At 36.4% G+C, this 15,994-nt stretch overlaps 1 protein-coding gene across 3 annotated transcripts in view; it reads right to left on the bottom strand.

Annotated features, from left to right (window-relative positions):
• The window catches only part of SLC7A6 (solute carrier family 7 member 6), a 31,270-nt gene that overhangs the window by 2,811 nt on the left and 12,465 nt on the right, over window positions 1–15,994 (bottom strand). For all 3 annotated transcript variants that reach the window (XM_068411597.1, XM_068411599.1, XM_068411598.1), the window contains exons 4-8: window positions 15,247–15,391; window positions 12,574–12,697; window positions 1,704–1,807; window positions 549–645; window positions 159–308 (exon numbers count right to left, since the gene is read on the bottom strand). In XM_068411597.1, coding sequence (XP_068267698.1) covers window positions 159–308; window positions 549–645; window positions 1,704–1,807; window positions 12,574–12,697; window positions 15,247–15,391 — 620 coding nt within the window. The remainder of the gene's footprint in view (window positions 1–158; window positions 309–548; window positions 646–1,703; window positions 1,808–12,573; window positions 12,698–15,246; window positions 15,392–15,994) is intronic.

Genomic DNA, 15,994 nt, shown 5'->3' with positions numbered 1-15,994 from the left:
ACAACCTAGCTTTCATGGTACAATATAAAAAGGAAGCCATGTGTCCTGATCAATTTGTAACCTTTAGGCATAACATGTATGGCCCAGATTTTAGACAGTACTTTTACATTATGTAGAAGATAGGGATTTTAAACAGTTCTGTAATAAGTAAATATTACCTTAAGAGGCCTGGGTCGATCTGGTTCCTTCCAACGTAGATATAATTGCCCAGCAATAGACAGACCAACAAAAAACCAGTAACTGAAACTGAAGTAATTAATAAGCTTGAAGACATCTTCCACAGCCAGGTAAATAAGGGTCATAGCACACTGTCAGAAAAGAACAAGAGTGAGATGAACAACAGAAGTTTGAAACTTATTGTTTATGCTGCTTTTTGCCTTAAAGTAACACCTTACACTCCTTGGTGTTTGGCATGATTTTATGCCTCAAAAATCACTCTCTCAGAAACCATCTTGATGACAGTAATTCTGAAGTTCTCTCTTGTGATTTTTTAAATAATTAATATAGTCACACCTGGACAGATGAAAAGAAAAGCAGTAGTAACTCACGTTGAAGAGCAGTGCTGGCACAGGTGTGAACCTCCCAATGTGGATCATAGACAACAGGTCAGGAAGATGACCTTCTCGAGATCCTACAAAAAATAGCCTGAAAAATAGACAGAAAACAGATGTTGAGGCCACAGGTGAGACAGAATGTATTACAGAAAAATCAAACAAAAATACCAGTCAAAATAAGTATTTACACTGCTGAATTTCCATCCTTTAAACTGGAACATGAATTCAACCCTTCTTGCAAAGATGTACTGTACAACAACCACTAAACGATATATAAGCTTTTAAAAACATGCTGTTAACACCTACTTTTAAAAAACAATCCTACAGGTAAAATAGAAAACATCTACAGTAACTTAAATAACTTTCTATTGTTTTAAAAAATTCTAAAAGCTAGCGCTGAAAACATTCCAGCTTACAGCAGAAGAGTTTTCAATGTCAACCAGAAAAGATCACTAGGTCTCTAAAAAGAGCTCACTCAACCACATGCTCAAAAACCAAATGCACATAATTTTATTATCAACTGCAAATCGTTCTATCTTGACTGCTTCATCAGATGATGTTCGTATTTGTTCTCAGTAGAGAGGCATGGCACATACATTCAATGGATAGGAAGGATGTTAAAATGCCTGAATAAATCCAGTTAAAACTTTCACTAGTCACATCCATAATCAGTGCTCAGAGGAAAGCTTCTATACTGTATCCTAAGCTTTTTGACTGCAGCTTAATAGCAGTAGCAACTTTTAAAACTTTTTACTTGAAGAAAAACTTAAAGATACTGAGATTTTAAAAAGTCATTAAGTTTTAAGTAAATACATTTCAAAACAAGAACTTGCTAGAATTATTGTATCAAGTAAAATATACGATAACTCAATCCAAATAATCAGAAGGCCTGAGGACTCGCCACACAGGCAACATTCATTTGATCTTTAATTGACTTCGCATACAGCTAGGAATGCTTTGGGGAAGTAAGGCAGTGTTAAGGGTTATGTACACACACACGTTTATTTAGGTCTGTTATTTTATTGTGGCTATTCATTATAGGTTCAGTTAGAAAAGTATTTTTGCCGCTCTCATGCTCTTAGATGAGCATAACAGTAACATGTAAAAATACTTATGAACATTTGTCAAACAGAAAGAGAGATGCACTACCTTGATGATGCTAGAATTGAAGCATTAAGTCCACCAAAACAAGAAAAGGCTACAGCAATAGGAATTGTCCAGCTGAAGATACCAAACACCTGGTCAGCAAATGTCTAATGAAAGGGACAAGAAAAAGGAAACATGAAAATATCTGCAACAAAGTATATGTAAAACAATGACATCAAAGCTTTTGTAGTAAGTTTCTATGGAAAAATAGTAATATAGTAAGGACAATCCATAACGCAGCACAAAGAAGCACACAGCTTTTTTATTTATTTATGGATTCTAAATAAGCACAAACTTCTTTAGCCAAGCACCTGAACTCGTATTTTCTGCTCACAAAAATAATGCTCACAAAGGAAAACAAAATGTTTTTAGAATTTTCTCACCAATCCTAATATATTTTATTATCTAACTGAACTACAGAACTCAAGTGTAACATACTGACTACAGAGAATAAAGGACAAAAATATTACATATCCAAAAAGGGAAGTGCCATATTGCAGATGATAAACATAGCCACCATCACACCTACTGTTTATGGACACTATTCTAGGAATCTATTTTATTTTCCTTCTTTTTGAATTTCCTAAGCAACCTCTTATTTCCCTTTAGCTCCACCAGCAGGGCCTCTGGGCTCTACTCTCACAACATGGCAAATGACAGATCAAGTATATTATTAGTAGTCATTTGGCAATGTTGCTAGACAATACTGCGGGCCAACTGGCCGACTTTCCACGATAGAGCTCTGAAACCAAGAAGCCGGGAGCATCAAAGTTTCACAGCAAGTGGTAAGAGTCATTGATTGCCAGTGATCTGGGACCTATAATGAAAATGGGTAATAATTTGCAAGATATTGTCCTGGTCAATTCTGTTCAGCCTCCTGGATGGAGAAAAAAGGGATTGAGACTTACATCATCAGACAAAATGTTTGAAAAATCAAGAAATCTAATACATAAAGACTGATAGCTATTCTAAATCCCATCTCGGTCTGAGCATTGTACATGTCTGAACATTAGCATGTTTGGAGTTAAGCAGAAATCCACTCCTGCTGTGTTCAGAGGATGTGGGTGGAAGCCTTCCTATCCCTATTCTACCTACTGATAGCTAAATTACGTCTATGATTTATTTTACTGAAGCAAACTTAACAGTCATGGTAGCAAAAGGATCATGCCTACATTCGGCAGCATGAGATCACTAATTACAGAAACAGAAAGGTATATAATTATGTATAAGTGGTATTCACACAAACCCCAAGGGTTTTGTGGGTATTAGAATATTTTACACCTCAGCAGGTAGCAGTAATCTGAAGCTTTTTATGAACCTTTATCTAAATCACTTTCTTAGCGCTCTCTCTCTTGCTTTATCAATTTCAAGATTCTCAGGCATAAAAAGCATATACACTAGTTCAGCTTTCTGCAACTCTGTCTTTTCTATTACAAACATTTTTTTCACTTTTTAATATTTTAGTATTTTGAAACACCTCCCTCTTGACCTCCCCTTTAAACTATTGGTCTTCATCGTAACATTTACATACTAAGAAGTTCAGTCAAAGTGGATTAATTTCAGAACTGGCCTTTGTTTGTGGCATATAAAGCTATCTGGATTTAACAATGGTCAAATTTTGATTTAATGACTCCAGGAACAAGATAACCAAAAGCAGTTCATTATGATCTGTTTTCTGAATGGTTTCATAGGTCAAAAAAGCCTAAATGACTTAATAGATTTTTTTTTTGTGAAATGAGTGATTGATTTTCATGAGACAAAGCCCTGCATATAATGCCAATCTTTAAACCACAAAATGCAGAAAAATTTACTGACATAGAACAAAGCTTTGCCGGTTAAAGTTTCCTGTTCTTTGTCTGGGTTGACAAAGTGCTTTGTTCAGCGTATTATCCAGGTTAAGGTTCAGAATCCAACTCTGCTTAGCTGTAAACCATCATCTACACTAAAAAGCAAAAATTATTCCATCCTTTTGTGTAATTTAGTTGAGCCTCAGCAAAGGCAGATAGGATTTCCTGCTGCTAAGGGACAATGCAAAAGCATATAATCACTTCAATGGGAACCTTGCCAAAAGGTTCAAAGTCAATGCATCAACTGTGTTAGTCACCCTGATTCTTACTAAAGCACCTCTCTTCCTGAGCTCTTTTAGTTTATACATATTAGTATAGCTTCCCCCAAAATGGAGCTTCAACAGAGAGGTGGAAAAATGCACACACGCAGATTCCCACAGAAATTATAAAAATTAACAAGGAAAAGTATAAAAGAACTAATCCATGTACGAATTCTATTTCATGCTGAAATCAGAACATCAATTTAGCAACAGACCATGCCATAAGAAATGTATACCATGGATTATCTGTTTTCAGTCAATTGAAACTGAACAAGCAACTAATAATTTACATTATTATATATAAAAGATTTCTGCTGCTCAAGAATAAATAATTACTAGAACCCTCAGTGCTTCTCTCAGATCCTTATTGGATCTAAATGCAGCTCTGAGAAACCTGGTCTCCCAAAGCAGAATGTAATTCACAACGATCCCATGAATGAAGACAACTTCTCCAGAACAAGAAAGAATGAGGACAAGATGAAAATTCTAATAGGCAATTGTTGTAATATTTTAATTAAAGGACGATTTAAACCTGGACTGCTGATTTCCGAAGCCAAACAGCAAGTGAAATTACTAGACACCAAACTTAAAACTGCTAGAGGATTTTTTTTTAAATACACAAAGCTAAGATACAGAACTCACTCAACAAGATGTTAAAGAATTAAGATGTTTAGTAAAGTTGCCTAAAGGATAAGCATTTAGATAAGTAATATTAACAGCTAAAGTTAAAGAAGAAAGAGGAAATGTATGAATGTAATCTTATGCTGCAGGATGCAAATTAGCTAATAAGTCATTTGGAGAAACCTTTTCCCCCAAAAGGCAGGCTGGCGTTTGTTCTTTGCAATCATTTCCCATTTCCTTTGGAAACATCTAGTAATGGGCTATGTGGCCATCCCCCAGATGCAGGACTAACTCAAAGGCCATTTCCATCCTATAATGTATATCCAGTCTTTCTAAGATATGCTAATGTTGTTTCACACATCCTGGAAAACAGCACTCACTCATATGACACTCATATGAGCAGTAAAAACCGCAAAGAGTTAAGGCAAAGCTATGGTATCACTGCCACAAATTATAAACATATCATGACGTTATAGATTCAATGTATTCTGGATGCAAGCTATATGATGTGTAACAACTGTTGATCCAGCTCTAAGTCTAAATAATTAATCTCCCTAGATCTGTACAAGTCAGTCTCTTCAAAAGAGAGAATAACCTACCAACAGCCTTTACCAAACACTGTCATTTCCAGTGTACTTTCTAATGTTGTAGCTGGGATTCCTGAGAGAGCAAAGGGTGGAGCATTAACTTCAAGAGCTTTAACTTTTCCCTAAGTGAGGTACAGCAAAAGAGTGTTTTAATGGAGAATGATCTAAAAACTTCAGCTTGGTTTGCCAAGTAGATCGGCCTGTAAAATGATCTTTCAGCAAAATAAAGTTGAAAGGGACCTGAAGTTCAGGTACACATTCTAGTGATATTAACTAGCTTAACATGACAAGTATAGACCCACCTGCCTTTATGCAGCTGTTTTCTGACAGGGTTTCACCCCCATTTCTAACATAAAAATCAGCCAAGTTCATGTATTACTACTCAGACAATAACCACACTATTATACTTCAGAGTACACATTTATAAATCCTTCAACACTCCCATTTTAACAGATGCCAAGAAATGTCTTCTCCAAAGCTGAGCTAAACTGTCTTGTGAACAATGACAAAACCAAAGACCTCTACAGTGTTTCTTGCAGAAAGGTTACTGAAGTGTAAGTAAAAGTGGCCACAATAAGCATTCAATGTGCATATGTCAGAGGGTTATTTTGCGTAAGAAAGAAGGGCAGAGAAAAGTACAAAAAGCAATCAAGTTACCAAGCACATACACCACGTGCACTGTACCAAGAGAAAAAAAAAAGGGGAGGGAGAAGAGTTAGTGGCTGCTTTCTGCTAAAACCGCAACTGTACAATCATGGATCCTCCACAAATGAGCTAGAGCTGGGCTCTGAACTAAGCACCTGACCAACTCCACTTTAACTACCACTACTTCTGGGAGTAGTGAAGTGCATTTATAAAAACAAATGAGCTGGCAACAGAGGAAAGAATGGAGCATTTGCAAGGGTATGCGGAGGATGACAGAGGAGCCTACCTGGAGGCAGCTATAGCAGAAGCATTTAGTCCACCATAACAGGAGAAAGCCACCACTATGGGGATGGATTTCTTCTCAGGTTTCTTCTGAGAAAGTCTAAAGAGCAAGAAGGATTAAGAGATTAAATTGTCATCTCTGCTATAGTCTGACAAGTCCTGTAGTCCAGACTTGAACTGTAACTGCTTCTAACAGCTAGGAAACAGCAAGAGAATTCAGTGGCTGATATAGCACTTGCAATTACAGATAAAGTCCTTTTATGCCCTCCCATCCACTGGACATGTAAGATATACATATATACACTGTAGAAAGTCATGCACCTGAAATTCTTCCCCTTAGTTCCGATTTTTTTTTCCAAATCATCAATAGGGAATAATAATGAAGGAAGAAGCTTCCAGCCATGCGCTTCTCAGCTGAACTGCCCTCACTTTGTCATGATTAAAATGTTATGTTACTCCCAGAAGAATGGTCAAAAACTTAATTACAGCTTTGTTTCAAGACACAAATGACTAATTTAACTACATTTTTTTTTTATCTTGGGTTAGTTTGATCTCATGATCATCAGCTGGTAACGTGTGAATGGTTTGCAAGAACACTTTTTTGTCCTTTCAAAGGTCCAAACAACAACTCTATACAAACAGGTTGAACTAAAAGCAGCAGGTATTGCCCTGCATAAAGAGCTGCCACAACAAAATACACAGGATACTGCCTCACACCCAGTAATTCAGGCACACAGACAATTAGAAAGACCCACATTTATGTTACGAATCACAAGATGAGAACTGTTTCATCACACTTAGCTACACACAAAAAGTGCACTTAGAGGCACACAAAAAATGTCAGACTACACTGAGAGCGTACGCACCTGCGAGCACATGCTAGGCTGGTAAAGCACTAAACAGTACTGATCAGATGGATAAATGCAAAGAGAATGTAGTCTAACATGAATAAGAAACTTATACAAAACTATACCCAAAGATTATGAGGTGTTTCTATTTGGAAGGCTTAAAAGGCATCTACAGAGCCTCTTTATGTAGCTTATTTCAAGATCCTACTGCGCATGCAAGCTTTTCCAGGCTCAGTTCTGTAACATTCTTACCCTGAAAGTCATATAGAGCAGTAAGATTAATATATATGAGCAATCTGACTAGTATCTTGGATGTGCAATTAATTCTCCTTTGACATTTCTCTGAGGCAGAGTATAAATACATTCCCACATTACAGGAAGATTTGGCAGTCAGAACTACAGCCTGTTTTCTCAATCTTTAGCTTCATAGGCCTTTAAGGAGCTACTTCCTAAAGGAAACAAAGAAACTCTGATTTATGGCAATCAGGAAGCCGCACAAGCAAAAAAGCCACTGAGCAGATGAAGTTTTCTTCCACTGCCATAGATTACGTTTGTCAAGATACTGTATGACATCTGTTCAGTTTGACCAAATTAATGTCACGTATATTAAAGAGAGGAAAGAGAGTGCGCATCAACTGAAAACAGAGTCAGAAAACTGTAAAGGTGCAAAAGAATGCAATTTAAATGTTCAGGTTTCCTGTAAGTCTTGTTTCAACCACCATTCTGTTGATTGATTCTACTCAAACAGACATTAATTCTCTCCTTCCGTTATTGGCAACGCCTTTTCTTGGAGAAAAAGATACCAGTGCAGTGCAAGGTCCAGCATGAAATTCTCTCTTCATCTTTAGGTCACTCAATACAATCTTATGGTAAGAGAAACCAGCACTACTCTACTGCATTAATATACTGCATGTCTACTGCATGTAATGTGTCTCTTCTGCATGGCCCACATTAAGATTAGAGATGCCAGCTCCAACAGTAAAACAGTTTCTTTTATGTCTTTGTGGAGGTGCTGTAGATACTTGATCCAAATCTTCTCAGGTGTTTATCCTGTGCTTAGCATTTTTAATAGCTAGCTGTAGAATAAGAGTTCAATGTCTTCCAAAGTATCTTACCTTTCTCGTATTGAAAATATTATGTAGCACTCTTTCAAGGTCTGGCTCAGCTTTTCAGCTTGGCCTCCAAAGCCAAAGAATTTCTACGTAACTGGCAACAGGAGTGCCGTATAGGTAGTGAATTACGGCTAGCTCCAAGAAAGACGGCAAATGACATACTAAACAGCTCTCTTTTAAAAGCGACTGCCTGACCCTAATGAAGAGTTCTTCCATTACAAGGTACAGAATGTGCATTTCATCCAAAGGAGCCTTACTGGGAGGTGCCGGTGCAAGCAAAGAAGGGGGATATGACACTGGCAGTCAAAGACAAGCAGATTTTCCTCTTCAGAAAAGAAGCCAGTGACTGGCAAAATGAAGGAAGAGAAGTAATACCCAAAAGGTCCAAGAGTAACTTAAGAATTTCTAGCTGAATTCAGTTAGAAGACAAGAGACTCATCATTTATTAAACTATACATCAAAGAAGAATAAAACAGCTAAAACACACAGCCTCCCACATTCCTGGTTCTTTGAAGCAGGGGCCAGGTCGAAGCAAAGCAGGTCTGCTTTAGCATATGAGTACACCAGGGTAAATTGGATTGATCAACGCTGGACTTGCAAGATGGTATTCAAAGACTGACAAAGCTGTGCAGCTCCAAGAAAGATGACAGCCAGCTATGCAGGACAACCAACTGTTTTCCAAGTAAAAGAAGTAAGCTGCCAAATATCACCTATTGCATGAACTCAATCAAAAAACCCCAGGCATGACCGAACACAGGAAGCAGGTAACAAGCTATGCACTGGCAGCCAGTATGTTCTTTCCTGTTAGAAGATGAAGCAGCCCAAAAAGTGCTTGTTGAGCCAGCTGCCCTCTTCACAAACAAAAAAGACAATGGCTCTCTCAGATGCAAAAAAAATAGTTGTTCAGTGACAGAGGAAGGTGAGATAAAATTTCTGCTTTTATTTATTTATTTTAAGTGTGTTTGTGCTACAGAGTAGCTGCTTCATATGCATAAAACTTAACAGTAAGGGTTGTGATGGCTTGCATAAGGAGGTAAAACAGAACTCTGACAGGAATCTTTGAAAAAGGAAGTGATTTTTACATGATCAGCAACTGTCTGAAGAGAATTTGCTGAACTTCTAAGCTAGCTGTTGCTGTATTACTTAAATTACTTCAACAAAAAAGAGCTTAAAAAACTGAGTTTCTTAGCCCCGACACTGGGACTATACCACAATGAAGCTAATACTGAGGTAAAGGAAGAACATTTTATCATCTTGTTCCATATCATCCAAGACTTCTTTCATCTCCCAACCACCAAGAAAAACAGTATGCAAGGTGATGAGCAAAGATACGCTATTACTAGTATTTCTTTTACTTATAACTTTTACTCTCATCATTTAGAAACTGGAAATAGCTTTCCCCTTCCGTTCCAGCTCAAAGCCTCTTGACTGAAATGAATAGGAGAAAGCTACTCCATTCCTTCCCAAAATAGCAACAAGGAAAGATTAAATTTAACTGCTGCTTTACTACACAAAAGGCTCTAAAATGCAGCAATATTACTACCATGTTTCTTTAAAAAATCATTATTGTAATTTTCATTCTACAACTAGATAGAGGGCAATCACGAAACTACAGCAATCTGTATCATATATCTCATGTAGAATACGTGAGCAGATCAAAATGGCTCATTTTTATCAGATTAGATTTTGGATTGGCTCAATTCTTATTTCCTTTCTTCATTCATTCACTGAGCACAATGCCCTAAGTCTTCTTAAAGATTCCACTGAGGATAAAATTATCTTCCACCACCCAGAGAAATTTCACAATGAAGATATTTACATTTCTGTATTATAGGAGGGGGTTTCAAATATAGACCATTACAGTCATTAGCTCTTTTTTTTCTCCTATTCACTAGAAAACTATGGGTGCATTATGAGTGTTTTAACTTGGACAGCAAGTGCACTTTTGAAGCAGCTCTCCCAGTTATTGCCACTTACTGCTTTTTGGTTCACATTGTTTAGCATCGGACCTAAAGGGAGCTTCCTTTTTAGAACAGGCTAAATTGGAAGATGCACTCCAAGAGCGTAGCCACTGCACTCCCCTACTGCAATCCAACCACACATAAGCATTCAGTCCACGGGACCTCGTTAGACGCAGTCCAAAGCAAAATACCCCTGTAGCATGTATAGTGTGCGTGTCAGGTCCTCAGCATCAACTGTTTCACTCTACAGACATCCTTCCAGAGGTCCACACTACTTGCTAATGTATTAGTAGATCAAGCTTAAAGTTGTTTTTCATAAAACCAGGCAATTAAATTCCTATCAGCGTTGAAAAGGAATCTTTAATGAGTCATGTGTTAAGTATTAAACTTCAGCTGCACTTTCACCTTATCATTCTAAAAGGGATATAACTAGTGGCAATCAGAAGACCATTGTTTGCCAGCTGATGAGACATCTCAGCAAAAATGCATTTAGATAGAACATTAGTTAAACTTTTAAGTGCAAGTATTTAGCAATCCTAAGATCTAGTGAAAAAAAACAGCTCTAGACTTCCAAAGTCATTCATTCAGTTAAGTTCCATTAAAACTAGCACAAGAAGTAAATCCTCTAATAACTTTGGAAATCGCAAATATTTTTTCATTCTTATCCTGGTCACCCAATATCTCTGCATGCAACTAGATTGACTAAGGACTTCATACCATTCTTAAGTCTTCCTTTTTTCTCCTCCATGTCTGGATGCATCCTATACTAGAGAGCAACACCTGATCGCTCCAGTTCTGAGTATTACAATTTAATGTAAAATGACAGAGCATGTGTATATACATAAACATACACACACACACAAAAATAAATATATACTCACTTTTGGTCAAGGAAAATGTCAAAGAACAACTAAATGAAGTGTATATAAAGTCATAAAAATCTAGGCCTGGGTTTCACATGTGTAGTAAAGTTCAGGCATCCGTCGTCCCTCCTTTATCTGGCTACTCATTGCTGCTGCAGTGCTACCACTTGCTGTGTATAGCAACATAGATTGGACAGGCCCACAGTGAATCATACCCCTAGTCTCCCAGCGTGGATCAGTTTCCCTGATCCCATTCCCAAATGGTTGTATAAACCTCTGTGATGACAAAGGCCAGGAGCCCTAGAATAGGCATGGAAGACTTAGGGGATAGGCTGGATTGGAGAATTTCATTGCTGTCAAAGGAGTGTATTTTCCAAGTCTTTGTTAGAAAAAAACAATAGTGTATTGCTTTACAGAAGTCAGGACGGGTAGTGGGCTGTGTATTGGCTTTTAGTTTTGTCTGGATTAATTAATTCTAGACAAGAATTAAAAATCCCAGTATAAGTCACTGGAAGGTACTTTATATGGGATACCATAGCCTACAACAGAAATAGATATTCCTGAAGATTTTATTACCCCTTCGCATATGATGATTAAAAATTAAATATTTTCTGTCCTTGTCTTGTTTTGTTTCATTCTGAAGTGTTTTGCCAAATTTTTCACAATATATTTTATGACAATTTTGTATTTCCATATTCCAGCTAAAAAGAGGGAAAGAATCAAAGTTTATTTACTTCCAATATATTTTGAAATAAACATCTGTATAATTACATTTGAAATAACAAGTTACAGCCCACATTTACCATAAAATATTTTGAAAGGTTACATTAAATATAAATATTTCTCAAGTTTGAAAGAAAGTCAAGTAAGTGCTTTTGCAGAACCATCTGCTTAAATACCTGAAACAAGAGTTTGCTGATTTGCTAAGCCAGTTTTTAATTATAGTAATCCTCTGTGGGAACAGAGTGAATACTTCCTTCATTCTGGTGTATTTAAAACTCTCTGTCCATTGTCTAACTACTTAAGTTTCAGAAGCCAATTGGGAATCTAAAAGGGAGGAAAGCTATTTCTTTTCCTCCAATTTAAATAACCAAAAAGAAGATTAAATTTTCCAAGTCTCAAGTCTAAAGGGTATAGTAACCAGAACTATCCAATTAATTCACTAGCTACAGGGAAAAAAAACCCCTTCACTTTTGTTTAATGATTAGCTTTAAGTATAAAACATGTTTTGACCAGCTTTTCCTTGAAGAAGCTTATATATTTTAATTAGATTCAAACTTCTATCTATATACAAAAATAATGAATTTCAAAATATTAAAAGTTGTTAGAATTAATACAATGTTGGGAAGGCAGTGATTTAAGTTATCAAAAAAGAGATACACAGCTAAACTTTGTCATAGCTGAGCTGTAACACATCCATTTACAGATATGCACTGCACCAATTATTAGCTCAATAGAATGTAGCCCAGCACAACACTGTTCTGCACACTGCTCCAGCTTTCTAAATACTGCAGCATGAAGGAACAGAGAAGACAATTATGTACTAATGAGTCTAATTTACAATCAGCTCAAAGTGCACGTCTAATTAGCGTCTTTGCAAAATACATTAACAAGATGTATCTGTGCTTCTTTTAATAAATCTGATAATATATTATTATTATATGTGATTTCATTACCTACTTTTCTATTTAAGATTAAATTATTCATGATGACTTGTTCTGTCCTTCTGTACTCAGTGAAGTACTATAATAAACTAGGGATTTTTCCTGTTTTGTTCCCCAAAATGAAATGCATCCCTAAAAGGTGAAAAGTGAATAATACAGCAAAATACCACATGGTCAACTTACCACTGCCACAGCATCACTAGAAAGAACAGCTTCAACATCCAGCACTGTATAGTAAGCAATATTGGTCATAATATAGATAACAGTCACAATTGGCATAGACACTGCAATAGCCAGTGGCAAGTTCCTGTAAGACAAAAAAAAAAAAAAACACACAAAACCCAAAATGCAGGAAAAAAAAATCCATTAAAAACAGAATAAACTTATTTATTTGCATTCTTTACCTTAGAGATAAAAAGTATGAAGACAGAATAAAGATTTCAAAACAGATATCTCTGGAAGAGTCCGCTTTCTTTTAAAACTAGAAATTCTAATATAGAACACTGTAAAAAAATCGATTTTTTTGCAATAACTTCAAGCGTAAGTTATGTGTAAAAAGGGATTCTATGCAACTGCTTTTCAAGTACCCTAACTTCAGGGTTTCCAGATCAGTAATAATAGCCTTCAAATTTACATGCTTTAAATTATTTCCTACTGTCTGTTAATTACCACAACTAGAACCCAAAGGGGCAGAGCTCTGAGTCACTGCACTCATTCTCCCTGAGGAATGCTGCTGTTCTTCTAGCACCTGCTTCTTGAACTGATGCAGGGATATCCACTAAACCAAATCCCTGATCTCATCTGCACTCATCACTGCAGAGAACAAACTAATTGGGCTGCGTAACTGCAGAAAGTAGAGATGCAGAGGGCAGATCCAAAATCGCTGCACAGCTGTCGATCTCTGGATGTGGTGTATCTTACTAGCAAACACGTGTCTAGAAAGTAATAAAAAAAAGTCTAGAGTAACATGAAAACACTGTAAACCTCTAGATGTAAACAAAAGATTTAATTTAAAGCTGAGAGAAACCTCAAAGCGCCGAGTCTGCAGCTCCACAGGGAGAAACTGCAGAGCAGAAGCAGAAACAAACTTTTAATTTTAGGCTTTTGCTTTTGTCAGCCTTATTCTTTCCCCAAAGCTTGCAGTGATATTCAAATGTCTCAAAAGGGAAACCAGAACCGAGACTGTTACTCTTGCATTTGCCCTGTTTGAAATCAAACATGGCATGGTGACATGGATGAGCATTTACCGTAAACACGGTTTTCAGTAACAACAAAAAAACAATAAAAACCCAACAAAGCAGAAAAATTAAATGCACTTTGGAAGTTTCCTCAAATTTTCCTGAGGCCCAGAACTCCAGCTGGGTAGGTCTGATGCTGTCGAAGTAGAAAAACAAACACACACCCCATATAAATCAGTAAATTAGTAACTGGGAGTTCTGATGCTGCTTCCAGGTTGCACACTCGCAGTAAGAGACCTGCAAACCTCAGCACAGAGGAGAAACAGAACTAGAAAACCACTTAGAAATTAATTCAGCAATGTTACGTAATGTAACAAAAAGCTGAAATGGTATTTTAAGGACTTTGCATCACCCAAGATTAAAAACAAGGGACTATTTCAAATTTAACTTGAGGATTGCAACTTTTGACTGGGCAAGCACGAGGGCACTATGAATCAAGTCAATATGAAAACACGTAATTCTTGGGAGTAATTTTTATAGAAGTCTGGAACATCTCATTATTCCCAAGAGTTGTCAATGTAGAAAGCTGAAATTTGAAGTTCACTTTATCAGCTACAATTGTTACCAAGAACGAAGATTATATTAGGCACTGATGCCTATAAATAGCAAATGGATCTAAAGAAATGTTCATCAGCTGAGTACCCTGTGAGAAAAATTATTTTTCAAAACAGTACATCTAATACAAGAGTTATCCAACTGATTAACACAGAACAACACACTAACTTTAAAAAGATGAAAAGGCATTGCAACAGCACTCAAAAGGGGAGCTCTTTCAGTGGAAAAAAAAACAATTTGAAAGACCAAATGACTGATGCAAACACTAAACATACATCTCTTCTGAATACATATAACAAATCTTTTCAATACAATTTAAGGAAACACTGTCAACCTGAAATTCAGTCTGACTAAAACTAGCTATTTTTAGATTATCTTATATACTTATCTGCTATTTTCTCTTTTTAATAGATAACTTTCCTGGTTAAATAAATGCACAGCATACAACTCAGGGGTAACGGAACAAACTGCGAAAGCCAAAATCAGTTGGGAGAATTGAAAAAAAAAAAATCTCTTCCATTCTTTATCTTTCAGTTGTAGCAATCTGAGCTGTTGCTTGTAAGAGGAAGTAAAAATTATCAAATGGAATTCTATTTTGAACATAAACGCATCTGATTACAGACTCACAACTGAACAAGATTAGTCAGTCACACTTTTAGAGCATAAATTCATGGAAAAGATAACATTCTTAAATATGAAATCAGAATTATTGCACAGATAAACACAGCACAGACTACACATGTAACTGTTTCACAGCAATATTAACACCTATTGTAATAATCAGTAGCAACATCCTGAACTGAAAGCTTATCAAGCACTGAATACAGACAGCATCCTGCAATCGTCCAGACTTATTTATTGTTACCTTTTTTCCTCTTTTTTTTTCCATTTTTAATGGAATTTAAAACTACTACATCTTTGCTAGTGGCTGTTCACAGCCTTACCATCTAAGTATAGAGCAGTTCTACTCATTTCTGTATAAGTTCAGAACTCATTAGTGAAAGACAGCCACAAAACGAGCAACTTGGGAACTATCCAGGTCTAAAAAGCTCAAATCGTTTACCTTTCTGGGTTTTTGATCTCTTCCGTGACAAAATTGAGCGTATCCCAACCAGAGTAAGAGAACAAAGCAGAATAGAGTGCGAGGGAAATGTCTCCGATATCAAAAGAGGATCCCTCAAAAGAGTTCTCAAAGTGGGATGAATGTCCTGTGTGTGGAAGAGATGCAATGAAGCATAGGATAATAAAATACAGCAAGTAATTTTTTTCAATTTGGCACACAAATACCAAAAAACCTCAGAAACCCTAATTCCTTCAAAGCTGCTTATTAAGCCCTTTTTCCAATTCTACTCTGTGCTTCAGCCATGAAAATAAGCATGGCATTTAAACTACTAAAAATTATGCTCTATGGAGCATTATACTATTCTATAATTAAACACCTAGTTTGTCCACAATGGCACAAAAAGTTTAGGAACATTAAGTTCAGACTAAGCTACAAACTGGCAATGACAGTACTCAGGATAAGGGTGTTTTTTATAACATACATATTTATAAAATAATCCACTCTATCCTTCTATAGCCTTTCAAATTTTCAATCATTTAGCCTATGCAGAAAACAAAGATTACAGTTGATTTTAGATAATGGTGACAAAAAAAAACCCAACACCCTAAATGGATGTTTAAGTTTTAGCTATTAAAAACAGAAAACTAAGAACAAATAACAGAATTAATAATAATTAACAGAACATAAAATATTATTGTTGAGATAAAATTTTCCCAAGCTAAAAGATGTGTATGCTTTTTTGCACCGG

This window comes from Nyctibius grandis, chromosome 12 (assembly GCF_013368605.1).
Source record: "Nyctibius grandis isolate bNycGra1 chromosome 12, bNycGra1.pri, whole genome shotgun sequence".
NCBI classification, from domain to species: Eukaryota; Metazoa; Chordata; class Aves; order Nyctibiiformes; family Nyctibiidae; genus Nyctibius; species Nyctibius grandis.
Note: the sequence above shows the minus strand (reverse complement) of the source record. Positions and strands in the feature narration are given on the sequence as shown.